General features: G+C 46.9%; 5 protein-coding genes across 5 annotated transcripts; 3 read left to right on the top strand and 2 right to left on the bottom strand.

The window, feature by feature from the left end:
- Positions 1–831: 831 nt before the first annotated feature.
- Positions 832–1642, top strand: LACBIDRAFT_192725 (uncharacterized protein). Its single transcript, XM_001885936.1, has 5 exons — positions 832–1173; positions 1219–1287; positions 1339–1399; positions 1453–1466; positions 1516–1642. The coding sequence occupies exons 1-5, from the start codon at positions 873–875 to the stop codon at positions 1581–1583; spliced, it is 513 nt and encodes a 170-aa protein (XP_001885971.1). The 5' UTR covers positions 832–872; the 3' UTR covers positions 1584–1642.
- Positions 1643–2896: 1254 nt separating this feature from the next.
- LACBIDRAFT_191523 (uncharacterized protein) lies at positions 2897–3756 on the top strand. The gene is made up of 3 exons (XM_001885935.1): positions 2897–3034; positions 3096–3627; positions 3687–3756. The coding sequence occupies exons 1-2, from the start codon at positions 2929–2931 to the stop codon at positions 3584–3586; spliced, it is 597 nt and encodes a 198-aa protein (XP_001885970.1). The 5' UTR covers positions 2897–2928; the 3' UTR covers positions 3587–3627; positions 3687–3756.
- A 970-nt stretch (positions 3757–4726) lies between these two features.
- Positions 4727–5024, bottom strand: LACBIDRAFT_307289 (uncharacterized protein; the record flags this gene model as incomplete). The annotated part of the gene is made up of 2 exons (XM_001885852.1): positions 4727–4824; positions 4877–5024. The coding sequence occupies 2 exons, from the start codon at positions 5022–5024 to the stop codon at positions 4727–4729; spliced, it is 246 nt and encodes an 81-aa protein (XP_001885887.1).
- Positions 5025–6019: 995 nt separating this feature from the next.
- On the top strand, positions 6020–6907 carry LACBIDRAFT_295248 (uncharacterized protein). Its single transcript, XM_001885934.1, has 3 exons — positions 6020–6179; positions 6241–6769; positions 6827–6907. The coding sequence occupies exons 1-2, from the start codon at positions 6074–6076 to the stop codon at positions 6726–6728; spliced, it is 594 nt and encodes a 197-aa protein (XP_001885969.1). The 5' UTR covers positions 6020–6073; the 3' UTR covers positions 6729–6769; positions 6827–6907.
- A 5999-nt stretch (positions 6908–12906) lies between these two features.
- Positions 12907–13966, bottom strand: LACBIDRAFT_331552 (uncharacterized protein; the record flags this gene model as incomplete). The annotated part of the gene is made up of 12 exons (XM_001885851.1): positions 12907–12940; positions 13069–13123; positions 13196–13237; positions 13306–13383; positions 13447–13476; positions 13547–13569; positions 13600–13631; positions 13662–13693; positions 13733–13752; positions 13814–13845; positions 13907–13925; positions 13956–13966. The coding sequence occupies 12 exons, from the start codon at positions 13964–13966 to the stop codon at positions 12907–12909; spliced, it is 408 nt and encodes a 135-aa protein (XP_001885886.1).
- Between the last annotated feature and the right edge of the window lie 564 nt (positions 13967–14530).

Here is a 14530-nt window from a genome sequence, read left to right as displayed (position 1 = left end):
ACAATAGATAGCAAGCAACGCCTCTTCCGCAAAAGATTCTCTATATCGTCCTGTCTTGCGAAATCCTCTCGTCAGCGTTCAACTCCATCAGCCGGCCACATACTGAGCACCGGCTCGGAGACAATTGGGAGGAACGATCCTCTGTTTCTGCCAACCTGACGACAACTGGCGCCCTCCTCCCAGACGAGACGACCCAGTGAGAGCTCACACGGAGAAACAACGGGGGGACTCAAAAAACTAGGGCGCAGGGGGTCAACACTGGAGGCAAGAGCAGTGAGGTGCAAGTGACTGTAGAGAAGAGTGATATTCGTCCGGCGCTGCCGGATACGAACGTGAAAATGAGTTTAGATGGTGTCGAATCCAACGAAGGAGAGAGCTTCCAGACGAAAACTTCTTGGAGGCTCTTCAAGAGGCTCTCAAGAGGCTCTCTAAGCATTTACCAGAAAGCTGGTGGGCTGTGCCCAGGCTACTACCTCCCGTTGGTGTTGACCGAAGTGTTCCGCTCCGCGGTGGTACTTCGCGAAGAAAGTGGCAACCAAGATACTAAGATTCCCGTATTGCGACTCGGAGGTCGGAAAGAATTATGTTTGGGCTGTCTTGGACCTCTATGATTTTGTAGAGCCTTGTAAATGAAGAATGTAAGACCTCTTTCGCCTGATACAGGCGACAGGACGCACCTAGCATGTATAATTAGGGATATGTAGTTTGCTGCACATTGAGTTATAATTAGGTGGGCTGCCATGCGTTACAGTGACCGCTCGTGACAGGCTGGGCCAGAGTAATTTCGATTTCAACATCACACTACCACCACCACCACCACCTGTCGCTCTCCTCGCCTCCGTCTCTTCAGTCTCTAGAACAAGGCGTATACCATGGAACTTTTTGGCTTTTCGGTAGACTTGGGAAGCCCTGTCAACACCGCTCTTTTCCTGTACATTCTGTACTCGGTCCAAAAAATCATCTTTCCTCCCATCGCAAAACCAACTAAGGTTCCCAATGAATTTAAAGGAGGGTACACGTGGATGCCGAAGGCGCATCCGCCGACAGTCCTATACCGGATATATACCCCAAAGACGCTGGAGCCGTTCAGTGGCAAAGATGGAGGAAGGATATTGCTTGCGATCAATGGCATTGTGTTCGATGTGACGGCGGGGAGGAATTTCTATGGTCCAAGTATGTGAACAGTCTTTTCCTGAGATTCCGGCTCAACGTTCGTAGATGGAATGTATGAAAACTTCGCTGGCCGAGATGCTTCAAGGGGAATGGCGAAACAATCGTTCGATCTTGGTAGGCGCTGCCCGGGCTCTTGTCGATTTGGAGCTCATTCGAGATCTGTAGATATGCTCACTCCAGTTGAGGCTCCTCTTGACCCTCTAACGGACCTGGCACCCGACGAAATGTAGGTTTCCAACAACTAGGACCTGTACTTGCTGACTTCTCCGATACATTCAGTGATAACATGAAAGGTTCGCCTGATGCTCTTTTCATCTTTCCTTTTCTGACTTGATCACACAGGATGGATTGAGCACTTCTCTAACAAGTATATCATCTGCGGCAAGTTGGTCGAGAACGATGCCCTCTAGAGGTTCCTCATTCGCAATGTGTATATGTATCTTTCTATGAAATGTGATGGTTTTCACCACAGTCTGAAGTCTTTCGTTTAGCCTCATAAGCCTGCGCTGGCTACTATTGTTTAGCCATGAGTCTTCATCGTGCATTGCCTGTCGCCAGGCTGCAAACTCGACCGTTGACGACAACCACAAAGAAGGGATCACCCTAGTTCTACCGTCTTCCTCGTCATCAACTTTCTATTGACTTCTTAAACCCAAGATATTGGGAAAGACGACAGAAGGAGCTAAACTCGGGAACGACCTGGTCATGGCAGAAAACATGGAGGAAAGGTATCGCCCTCCTTGAGTCTATCAATGAACAATTCGAGCTGGTTACGCGCAACCAGATAGTTCAGAGGCGGAAGGCCCTCCACGCTGCGTCTCAGTCGACACTGTTGGAGCTCCACATGGCATGATATTCGCATTGTGCACAAAGGGCTCAGCAGAGACGTTTAAATTCTTCCAGAGATGGCGTTCCAAAGAATTGGCCTCTGAGATCTGAGGCCTTCTGTCACTCAGGACGTTTACCTTCAAGTGTTCAAATTTCAAATATGAAATCCTTGGGCTATCGTGAGTTCCTCGCATCGTCAGGCTCTGTTTTGCTGACGGTGTCACGCGCTGGCACAGTGCTTCAGCATACTAGGAGTTTTATTTCGGAGGGGGCAAAATTCCCGGAATACTACGCACACTACCTCAATGGCAATCAGCAACGCCGCCCCATTTCCCTTCGCTCTTATTCAATAATTGCTTGTAATTTTGCCGTTGTAATCGAACCTCTGTTGAAGAGGTCCGATCCCAAAATCTTCGCCACAACGAGGTCGGATTCCCTCGTGCCACGGTGCCAGGCTCTTGACAACTTAAACAACTCGGAACCAGTCGGGATCCTACCACTACTTTCCTCAGTCGAAACCTAGGTCGATGAGTTGGAACTCGCAACAGCTGAGCGACCCAAGGCAGTAGCGTCAGTTCGCCACCATCCGGGCGACAGAAATCACTTGACATGCCGAATTGCTGAAGTAAAGATCTCACCTTTACAGTTTTTTGTGGCATCAGATCGAGCACTTCCTTGTCCTCTTTATGTTGAAGCTCGCAGCTGGCGTTCGAGGGTTTGTCAATCTGATTCCTTTCTAGAATTTCTTTGACCGAAAAAGGAGCGGGGTCTTCAAACGATGCTCGAGCTGGGCCACCGTAAGGCCCCTCTTTGGACTATAAGAAGAGGGCACTTTCGCTCCTCCTCTATAGTGCTGTTCCCCACATCGCCCTCACACTTCATTCACCACATCTTTCTCGCATCCAATCACAACTCTCTCTACTTATTATGGCTAGCACTAAAGTCGAATACCAGACTGTAACCTTCAAGCAACTTATCTACAATGATTCCGGCTCTGGTGCCGATACCGACCTGGCAACCTGGAGGCCCGATCGTAAGTTTTTCTGACTTGCTATCTCTGGTCTGATCAACTGATGCGACGACGACGAAATTAGTCTCCGAGGGCTGGTACTACCTTGGTCCAGCTGCGACGAACAACAGCAACACTCCTGGGACCGGAATCGTTGTCAGGGAGCTCGAACCAGGCGTCCTTGTAGATGTTGCCGACTGGACCCAAGTGTGGAACGATACTGGCTCCCACAACAAGACTGACTTCGCGCTCTGGCGTGGCGTAGGCCCCACGCTCGATTACGTCGTAGTCGGTGGTTTCTTCACCCGCAGCCACAACAAGCCCACCACGGACGAGGCAAAGGGTATTAAGGCCATCCATAAGTCCGCGTTGCACAGCACAGGCCCTGGAAGCCAGATTTGGACTGATAAGGGTTCAAAGGCTAAGGAGGATGGAGCTATTTGGGGCATTTCGACCATTGATGTGGTGCCCACTGGTGCATTTGTGCCAGTTGCAGGGTATAACAACCCACCCCAGGAGTTGTACGGCCTCCAGTTTGTTGAGGTTGAGGGGGGCGGCTTGGAGGGAGAGCATTAAATGAGAGTTGAAGCTGTGTCGCAACGACTCTGCTTTTTAAGGTTTGCCTATCTTCTTCTCATGTGTTCTGGGTATTCACTTGGTTCGTGTGCATTGCTAGATATGTCTGCCGTGTAAAGGACTTTGATAGTTATGCTTGTATCATTGACTCCTGAATTGTTCTGTGTGTATTGAGGGTTTCTCATTGAGAATCGGTGACCGTTGCCTTTCAACCTTTGTGAACTGAAATTTCCAATGACCACTGTTGGCTGCTTGGTTCTTTCATCCATGAACCCCCGCAAAGTGCAATTGCAGACCTTGTCGAAGTTGTTCTGCAGCTTAAATAAGTGCTGGCGGAAGCCTGCTGTCGTCTCGCATCAAACTCCCAAACTTGAATTACCTCGATTACTAGTAATTCCTTTCAATCAACAAAGTCTACACTTGTCCGCGGCCGCATAGATCGCCATGGACGCGGATTCCGTCAATAATAAACAAAGCTGTCACCTTATATTAAAGGAGGTTCTCCGTTCAATAATTGGGAGCGCAGGAGTCTCTTTTGCGCAAGAATGCGTCATGAATCGTTTGAATAGAGGTATTATAAGCTACTACCTGCCATTGCAGCTCTAGCGTCAAGTGGCCTTCGAAGTCCTATAATGGCGAGCGAAATGGAAGGCGTTTGACAGCGACCAATGATTGACAGCGTAAAAAATCTACTCGGAGAATAAATATCTGTCGTGGCGCGAATTGACGCTGCCGCCTTGGGTCGCTCAGCTGTTGCGAGTTCCAACTCATCGACCTAAGTTTCGATCCAGGAAAGTAGTGATTGATATGATTCGGACTGGTTCCGGGTTCCCTACGCTGTCAAGAGCGCTAGCCCGGCACGAGGAAATCCGACCCAATCGTGACGAAGATTCTGGCATCGGACTTCTTTAACAGACGTTCGGTTACAACGGCAAAATTACCTGCAATTATCTGATAAGAGCCGAAGGGAAATGGGGCGGCGTTATAACGTGTTCTTGATTGCCATTCAGGTAAGTAGTGCGCGTAGCATTACAGGAATTTTGGGCCTCCCAAACTAAGTACTTCGAGTAAGCTGAAAATCTATGGCACGCAGCGCGTCAGCAAACAAGAGTCTGGCGATGTGAGGGACTCACCATTTGCTCACGAATCACGATGGCCCGGGGATATTACCTCCCTCGGCACTCGCCTCGTATTCGAATGAAGCAACTTGAGAATCCTGGTATTGGCTTGCTGACTAGCTCGGAAATGTGTCAATATCGCTACGGAATTCTAAGATAGTTATGTACTCACCAATCTCTTCATACTCCACGCTTGAATTGGATTTGAAGGGATTGCAATAGGTCACCTGGCTGACGTAACGATGAATGGCCAGAGAGCATGTGACTTTTCGGGAGGCGGGTTTCTCAATCGTTTTGTCCAACCTTGGTCCAACCACCATCAAAAGAATTGGCCTCTGAGGCCCGTCACTCGGAACCCTCAACTTTAAGTGTTCAAACGTTCAAATTTCAAAACCCCGGGCCATCGTGAGTCTTTCAGATCGCCAGACTCTCATAAATTTCTGCTTACTTAGGAGTAGTAGTTCGGAGGGGCTAAAGTTCCCTTGGTGCTACGCACACTACCTCAATGGCAGTAATAACAAGTTGTAACGCCACCCCATTTCCCTTCGGCTCTTATCCAATAATTGCAGATAATTTTGCCACAACCGAACCTCTGTTGAAGAAGTCCGATCCCAGAATCTTCGCCACAATGACGTCGGATTCCTTCGTGCCAGGCTCTTGACAGTGTAGACAACTCGGAACCAGTCGGAATCCTACCCTGGTCAATCACTGTTTTCCTCAATTGAAACTTAGGTCGATGAGTTGGGACTCGCAACAGCTGAGCGACCCAAGGCAGTAGCGTCAGTTCGCCGCCACGACAGATAATCATTCTCCGGGTAGATTTTTTACAACGCTGTCAATCATTGGTCGCTGTCAAACACCTTCCATTTCGCTCGCCATTATCATTGATTGCCACTGAAAGGACTTCGAACGTCACTTGACGCTAGAGCTGCATTGGAAGGTAGGTAACTCATAATGGGCCCCAAACTATTCATGACGCCATTCTTGTGCAAAAGAGACTCCCGACATCCCCGACGGATTTCTCAACCTGGACAGGCCGCGAAAACAGCCACTTGTGACTTGACATGCCTAATTGTTGAAGTAAATATCTCCCTTGCAGTTTTTTGTAGCATCAAATCGAGCGCTTCCTTGTCCTCAGCATACCCGTCGTTCATGTGTTCATTAATCTGATGCCTTTCTAGAATTTCTTTGACCGAAAACGGAGCGAGGTCTTCAAACGATGCCCGAGCTGGGGCCACCGTGAGGCCCCCCTTGGGACTATAAAAAGAGGGCACTTTCGCTCCTCCTCTACAGCGCTGTTCTCCACATCGCCCTTACACTTCATTCACCACATCTTTCTCGCATCCAATCGCAATACCCTCTATTCATCATGGCTAACGCTAAAGTCGAATACAGGAACGTAACCTTCAAGCAGCTTATCAACAATGATGCTGGCTCCGGTGCCTCTGCCGACCTGTCGACCTGGAGGCCCGATCGTAAGTCTTTTGGACCCGCTACGTCCGGTCTGATCAACTAATGCAACGACGACGAAATTAGTCTCCAATGGCTGGTACTACCTCGGTCCAGCTGCGACGAACAACGGCAACACTCCTGGCACCGGAATCGTTGTCAGGGCGCTCGAACCAGGCGTCCTTGTCGACGTTGCCGACTGGATCCAAGTGTGGAACGACGCTGGCTCCGGGAAACCGACTGACTACGCGCTCTGGCGCGGCGTAGGCCCCACGCCCGATTACATCGTAGTCGGTGGTTTCTTCACCCGCAGCCACAACAAGCCTACCGCGCAGGAGGCAAAGGGTATTAAGGCCATCCATAGGCTCGCGTTGCACAACACATCTCCTGGAAGCCAGGTTTGGACTGACAAGGGTTCGAAGGCTAAGGAGGATGGAGCTATTTGGGGCATTTCGAGCTTTGGCGTGGTGCCCACTGGTGCATTTGTGCCTGTCAAAGGGTATAACAACCCACCCCAGGAGCTGTACGGCCTCCAGCCTCAGGTTGCGAAGAGCGGCTTGGAGGGAGAGTATTAAATGAGTTGAAGCTGTGTCGCAGTGCGACTCTGCCTTCCAAGGTATGCCCATCTTTTTCTCATGCTCCCGACACTCAATTGATTCGTGTGCATTGCTAGATATGTCTGCTGTGTCAAGGATTTGAATAGTTATGCTTGTATCATTGACTCCTGAATGAATCAATCGTTGTTTGTGTGTTTAAATGGTTTCTCATGGAGGATCGGTGACCGTTGCTGAACAGCAGCCTCTTCAACTTATACATCCTTTGCGAACGGAAAGTTTAATGAGAACTGCTGACCGCTTAGTTAAGAGCTGTTCAAAGAATTCGTGGCATATGCGGCTTGTACCAGCTATCAGACGCCCACTCAGGCTGAACATTCCACGCTGGTCTTTGAGCGCTGTGAACTTCAAGTCCTTGGTCGACTGGCCATGGATGGTGGCCTTGGCTCGACGGAGTCCGTTTGCTCTCGTCAATAGTATTTCGGGCCAACTGAATTACCGAGGGGGCGGTGTTAGAAAAATTCCTCGGACAGTGATGTTAACTCCAACGGACGACGAGTAGCATCTTGGTACATATGAACACCGGTACCCAGCGCTAATAAGCAGTATAAAGAGACGCGATGTTATTCCATTGGGTTCAGCCTTTGAAACCAACACGCCGCCACTAGAAACGGTCCGTCTTTTCAAGTCGTAGAAGCCCTTCCTGCAATGGACGGGCTGCGTCACCAAAGAGCGCCTAAGGTATCTCGCTTGGGGCCCATCCCCTATCCGTAGACTTGGTACGCATGACGGCGCCAAGCTACGCCATAGTGACTCCGCTGGGAGGAACCTGAAGGATTCAACTGGAAGATAGGTGGGTAAGTATTTTATCAAATGGATTGAAGAGAACGTACCATACTCGAGTATCGGGCTCCGAGTTTAGTACTTGAAGGCACCAAGGAAGTGCGCAAGTGCTGGCAAGTTGTACCTCAAGCTGGAGATAAGCTGACGAGATAAGGTATTAACCTCGCGCCGTCTAGCCACACGCTATACTTGAAATAAAAAATCCCGAGATTGGCGTTCAATGGATTGGCGATGTCTGAATCAAACAAGAAGAAAGACAGCACAATAGCCGCACGTGCGCTGGCGCTCACCACCTTCCTTCTTAGCCACTCTTCGGTTTCCAGCTCCTTCTTCCTCTTCCTCTTCCTACCCATCCTCCTTCCTTCTTTTACCCCTCAAATTCACATTAATGAGCAACAACGACCCGAAAGCGGGCCCAGCAAGCCCCATCGACGAAGACGCACCCGGACCGCCCATCTCGGTGGCAGACTCGGGCGACACTGGCGACGGCGGGAAACTCAAGATGATAGTGCAGCTTGTAAAGAAGTGTTTAGGTGTGAAGGATATTGCTGCCATGTTCGTCTGTCTTTTCTTTTGGTTTTGATGTTGCTCATCGATGACGCTCTTGCTTGCTTATTGTAACGACACGGCAGGCGTCTTTCGTTACCCGCTTCACTTCTGGAACCTATCCCTAACCTCGAGTACTGGCAATACCTCGATAGACCGGACGTGTTCGCTGCGTTGAGTCCTTCCTATGTGTCACATGTGTGTACGCGCTTATCGAGGGGCTTTGCGTGGCAGGATCAACGACTCGCCACATCCCTTTGAAAGGATGCTCGCAGTGCTCCGGTTCACGCTAACAAAGGACCTCAAATTCATCGTATGTCCCCCCTCCACCTCCGCCTTCCCTCTAACCCCTACCAACAGCACGGCAAAGTCTGCAAACCCTACAACTCCGTCCTAGGCGAACACTTCCGCGCCCACTGGGACGTAACACCCGCACGGTTCCCCAACTCCGACTCCTCTGACTCTTCTTCAACGATACCCAAGGGCCGCCCCTCCTTCGTCTCCGAGACAGCCAGCGTGCGCAGCGCAGTCAGCTCGAGCTCGAAGAGCGCCAAGAGCGGGCGCAGCAGCTTTTTGTCCAAGCCTCCAAAGAGCCCTTCGACAGCTGCGACTTCGGTGGAAGCGGAGCCGGATGAGGCTCAGGCACTGAAGAGGCTGTCCAAGTTCAGCTTGGGCACTGGTGAGGGCCCCATTGAGTCTAGTGGCACTGGCGCGGGTGAGACGGCGAGGGTGGTGTACGTTACTGAACAAGTATCCCACCATCCCCCCGTCTCCGCGTACTTCGCCACATGCCCCGAAAGATCCTTAGAGCTCTTCGGCATCGACCAGATATCAGCCAAAGTCTCCGGGACGACGTTACGTGTTTCTCCTGGACAGTATAACCAGGGTATATTTGTGAGGGTTACGGGTGGGTTTGGGGAGGGGGAGCGCTATCATATCACGCATCCTATTGCGTCTGTTAATGGGATATTGAGGGGGAGTTTTTATGTTACTGTTGGAGAGTCGACGGTTATCAGTGTTAGCGGGGGGAAGCACGGACAAAGGTTTAGGACGATTATCGAATATAAAGAGGAGGTGCGTCTTTCCGTCTTGTTCCTCGAGTGGTTGATAATTGATTGATGCGATGTTAGTCATGGCTGGGCCGGGCTCATTTCCTGATGGAGGGCGTCATCCACACCGTCCACGATGGCGAGGCCGACCACGAAGAATGGACGAAAGTGAAACACGTACCACACAACCGCATCGTCGCCGTCTTTGACGGCTCATGGAAAGGACACGTCCGGTGGCGACGAGTCGGCGCGGGGTCCTACCCACCCACCATCTCATCCTCCGCTTCCTCACCCAACCCTTCCCACACGCAACTCCCCACGCCCCATATACCCTCTGCGTCTGCATCCAAAGCCGACGTCACCGCCACGGGGTATTCGGGGGAGTGGGCCACGTTGATTGACCTGTCGGCGATGGAGATTATACCAAAGGTGGTGAGGCCTTTGGAGAAGCAGCTTGAGAATGAGAGTCGGAGGCTTTGGGAGAACGTTACGGATAATTTGGTGAAGAGGGAGTTTGGGGAGGCAACGAGGGAGAAGGTTGGGATTGAGCAGAGGCAGAGGGATGAGGCTGCTGAGAGGAAGAAGAGGGGTGTTGAGTGAGTTTTATTTTTGTTCTTTTTTGTCTTTTCTCTTTTTCTGTTTTGACTTTCTTTTCTTCTTCTATCTTTCTGTAAACTAACATTGTCCCTTTTGATACAAAGGTTCGTCCCTCGGTATTTCGAGAAAGACATATCAAAGGGATTCGCGGAGCTCACGGCTGAGGGGTGGAAAGCTGTTCAAGAGGAGATTGAAGAAGAGACGTCGGCTTGTATCGAGGGTTCCTTAGGGACGAAGTTGGCTGCGCGATAAGGGCATTCCAGTTTCGCATTATGAATATGTATCCCGCCGTTTATTCCTGATGAATCCTGCTCTTTTCGTGTGTAAAGAGTCGCTACTACTTGTTCATCGTAGAGGTTCAACCCTTTTTTTTTTTGCATCCCTAGCTAGCTATGTGCAGTAATGGACACATTTCTTTTCTTCTTTTATGATGAACTAGCGCGGTGCTTCGCTGCCTTGTTCCTTTTGATTACAGCTATCGAGGTATCGATAGACCGGTTTCCTCAACACTCCACTTCAGTCACCCATTTTTGGGTACCTATGAGGTACATCAATTCCTTGATTTAGGGTGCCTTGAGGGTACCCATTCCGGGGTGGTATATGAGCTTGATACCAATACCATGGTACCATGGAATGGAAAACCCATACCATACCCCACTCATACCAATACCATGTTACCATACCATACCAATACCATGTCACCATACCATACCAGATGGTATGATGTCTTCATACCATCATACCAAAGCTGACATAGGGTGTCTGGGGTCCTTTTCCAAAATATAAAAATTATTTCTGCAGGCTGCAATACTCGTCCATTGGGTGCCATTTTTTGTGGGGTGGTTCTCCAGGTTTTTCCTGAGATATTAGGCTACAAATTGAGGCCAGATAGTCCAAACCATCTATTGAAAATGAGTTTAAATAGGCTTTATCCCAGATTTCCCATGCATCCAAAGCCATTTAATGATACATATCTTTCCCAATCCTTTCTATTAAAACAATATTCATCCAAATCAAACAAAACCACATCTATTGTGATGAAGTGGTCATAGAGAAGAAAAGAAAAGTGAAAAGGCTTTCAGGTTTTTGCTAAGATTTCCAATTCCAAGTGGAGGCCAGATAGTGAACTCCAACCTTTAAAAATCAGTTCAATTGAGGGTTTTTTCATTCCTGAAAAGCCATTAATATGAATGCTTTCAATAATAGGTTAAATATATTTTGCCCAGTAGGGCCAATCAGACAGTCCTGCCTACTTACATAGCATACACATATAGTATGGCCAACAACACCATCATATAATCTCAATTTTCTTAAACACTACATATGTTGGAATCAAGTATTGTTGTCCTGAGTGTTTGGCCAAAGTCTTCTTTGTCATAATAGTTGGTCCAATTTATTGAAGCTAGGTGAATCTGTCCAATCCAAAGTCTTGTCAGAGTCTCCATTATCAAAATATTATACCATGGTGTTGTAATCCCATGTTGCACTCTCATACCATACCATACCATAGTATTGCACTCCCATAACATACCATACCATGGTTTTGCAATCCCATCCCATCCCATACCATACCATACCATACCATACCATACCATGGTGTTGCAATTCCATCCCATACCATACCATGGTATTGCACTCCCATACCATACCATACCATGGTATAGCACCCTCATACCATACCATACCATGGTATCACACTCCCATACCATACCATACCATGGTATTGCACCCTCATACCATACCATACCATGGTATCACACTCCCATACCATACCATACCATGCACCCTCATACCATACCATGGTATCAGGAACCATAATCTATTTTTATTTAGGCAGAGGAAGGCAGAAAACCCTCATTTCGAAGTTTGTTTATATATATTTACCAATAGCTTTGACTGAAGTGAGGCTAAAATTTTGTAGTGTCCGCTTTGATGATTTCCTAATTGGGCCATTTCCTAATTGGGAAAAGCGTTACACTTTTTTCTGCCACACCTAATGTCAGGCACAGTGTGCAGTTAGGTTGGGAACTGTTTCCCACGCTCTTTGGGCCACTGGAGTTAGTGGCTAGCTTAGTGTTCTCATTGTTCATGACGATGTCCGCACTATTTCCTAATTGGGCCATTTCCTAATTGGGAAAAGCGTTACACTTTTTTTAGACACAGCTGATGTCAGGCACAGTGCGCATTTAGGTTGGGAACTGTTTCCCACGCCTTTTGGGCCAGAAGAGTTAATGGCTAGCATGGTGTTGTCATTGTTAATGATGATGTGCGCACTATTTCCTAATTCGGCCATTTCCTAATTGGGAAAAGCGTTACACTTTTTTCTGCCACACCTAATGTCAGGCACAATGCACATTTAGGTTGGGAACTGTTTCCCACGCTCTTTGGGCCACTGGAGTTAGTGGCTAGCTTAGTGTTGTCATTGTTTATGACGATGTTCGCATATTTCCTAATTTGGAAAGTCATTACATAATATCAGTTTGGTTTGTACTGTCCGCTTTTTCACTACAAAAATTACTAATGTGCGCTTTTTTCATTACTAAACTTTGTAGTGTCCGCTTTTTAGACTACAAATGCATGTAGTGTGCGCTTTTTTGACTACAAATGTTTGTAGTCTTTGTAAAATTACTAGTGTGCGCTTTTTTCATTACTAAAGTTTGTAGTGTCCGCTTTTTTGACTACAAATGTTTGTAGTGTGCGCTTTTTTCATTACAAATGTTTGTAGTCTTTGCCTTTTTCATTACAAAGGCTTGTAGTGTGCGCTTTTTTCATTACAAATGTTTGTAGTGTCCGCTTTTTTGACTACAAATGTTTGTAGTGTGCGCTTTTTCATTACAAATGTTTGTAGTGTCCGCTTTTTTGACTACAAATGTTTGTAGTCTTTGGCTTTTTCATTACAAAGGCTTGTAGTGTGCGCTTTTTTGACTACAAATGTTTGTAGTCTTTGCCTTTTTCATTACAAATGTTTGTAGTGTGCGCTTTTTTCCTTACAAATGTTTGTAGTCTTTGCCTTTTTCATTACAAAGGCTTGTAGTATGTGCTTTTTTCATTACAAATGTTTGTAGTGTCCGCTTTTTTCAACTACAAATGTCTGTAGTCTTTGCTTTTTACATTACATGAAGGTGTATGGGGTATAGCTGATGTTTCACAAAAATTGACTGTAGTTAAACAGCTGGCAAACCATTCACTCTTTGTACCCTGCAAGGAATTACATTTAACAGTAACTATGGGAAAGGGCAGATGGTTGCAACTGATTATGAAATAGAAAGGGAGGACAGCATAGTCCTGAAAGAGATCATGTTGAGGTTGGCTATGGTCAGACATACATGAGTCCCCAGAGATATGCAAAGAGTGTTGGAGATGATGAGAACATGACAGAAGCTGGTCAAAGGGAAAGTCAGGACAAGACAACTTGGGCATGAGTTTTGACATCTCAGTGTAGCCTCTTCTTACTTTCCATTTCATCATCATGTAATTCCCTGTATGGTACAAAGGCTGAATGATTAAGAGCTGTTTTGGCTAGACTCAGTTGCTCTAAAACATTGAGCTATATCCTCGTGTACCTAGATAGAGACAGGNGATAATATCTTTGTACGCTAAAAAAGCAGACACTACAAACTTTGTAATGGAAAAGGCAAAGACTACAAACATTTGTAGTCAAAAAAGCGGACACTACAAACATTTGTAATGAAAAAAGCATATACTACAAGCCTTTGTAATGAAAAAGGCAAAGACTACAAACATTTGTAGTCAAAAAAGCGGACACTACAAACATTTGTAATGAAAAAGGCAAAGACTACAAACATTTGTAGTCAAAAAAGCGGACACTACAAACATTTGTAAGGAAAAAAGCGCACACTACAAACATTTGTAATGAAAAAGGCAAAGACTACAAACATTTGTAGTCAAAAAAGCGCACACTACAAGCCTTTGTAATGAAAAAGCCAAAGACTACAAACATTTGTAGTCAAAAAAGCGGACACTACAAACATTTGTAATGAAAAAGCGCACTACAAACATTTGTAGTCAAAAAAGCGGACACTACAAACATTTGTAATGAAAAAAGCGCACACTACAAGCCTTTGTAATGAAAAAGGCAAAGACTACAAACATTTGTAATGAAAAAAGCGCACACTACAAACTTTAGTAATGAAAAAAGCGCACACTAGTAATTTTACAAAGACTACAAACATTTGTAGTCAAAAAAGCGCACACTACATGCATTTGTAGTCTAAAAAGCGGACACTACAAAGTTTAGTAATGAAAAAAGCGCACATTAGTAATTTTTGTAGTGAAAAAGCGGACAGTACAAACCAAACTGATATTATGTAATGACTTTCCAAATTAGGAAATATGCGAACATCGTCATAAACAATGACAACACTAAGCTAGCCACTAACTCCAGTGGCCCAAAGAGCGTGGGAAACAGTTCCCAACCTAAATGTGCATTGTGCCTGACATTAGGTGTGGCAGAAAAAAGTGTAACGCTTTTCCCAATTAGGAAATGGCCGAATTAGGAAATAGTGCGCACATCATCATTAACAATGACAACACCATGCTAGCCATTAACTCTTCTGGCCCAAAAGGCGTGGGAAACAGTTCCCAACCTAAATGCGCACTGTGCCTGACATCAGCTGTGTCTAAAAAAAGTGTAACGCTTTTCCCAATTAGGAAATAGTGCGGACATCGTCATGAACAATGAGAACACTAAGCTAGCCACTAACTCCAGTGGCCCAAAGAGCATGGGAAACAGTTCCCAACCTAACTGCACACTGTGCCTGACATTAG

The sequence above is a fragment of the Laccaria bicolor genome, genomic scaffold (genome assembly GCF_000143565.1).
Source record: "Laccaria bicolor S238N-H82 LACBIscaffold_34 genomic scaffold, whole genome shotgun sequence".
Lineage (NCBI taxonomy): Eukaryota > Fungi > Basidiomycota > Agaricomycetes > Agaricales > Hydnangiaceae > Laccaria > Laccaria bicolor.
This window is presented reverse-complemented; position numbering and strand designations above follow the sequence as displayed.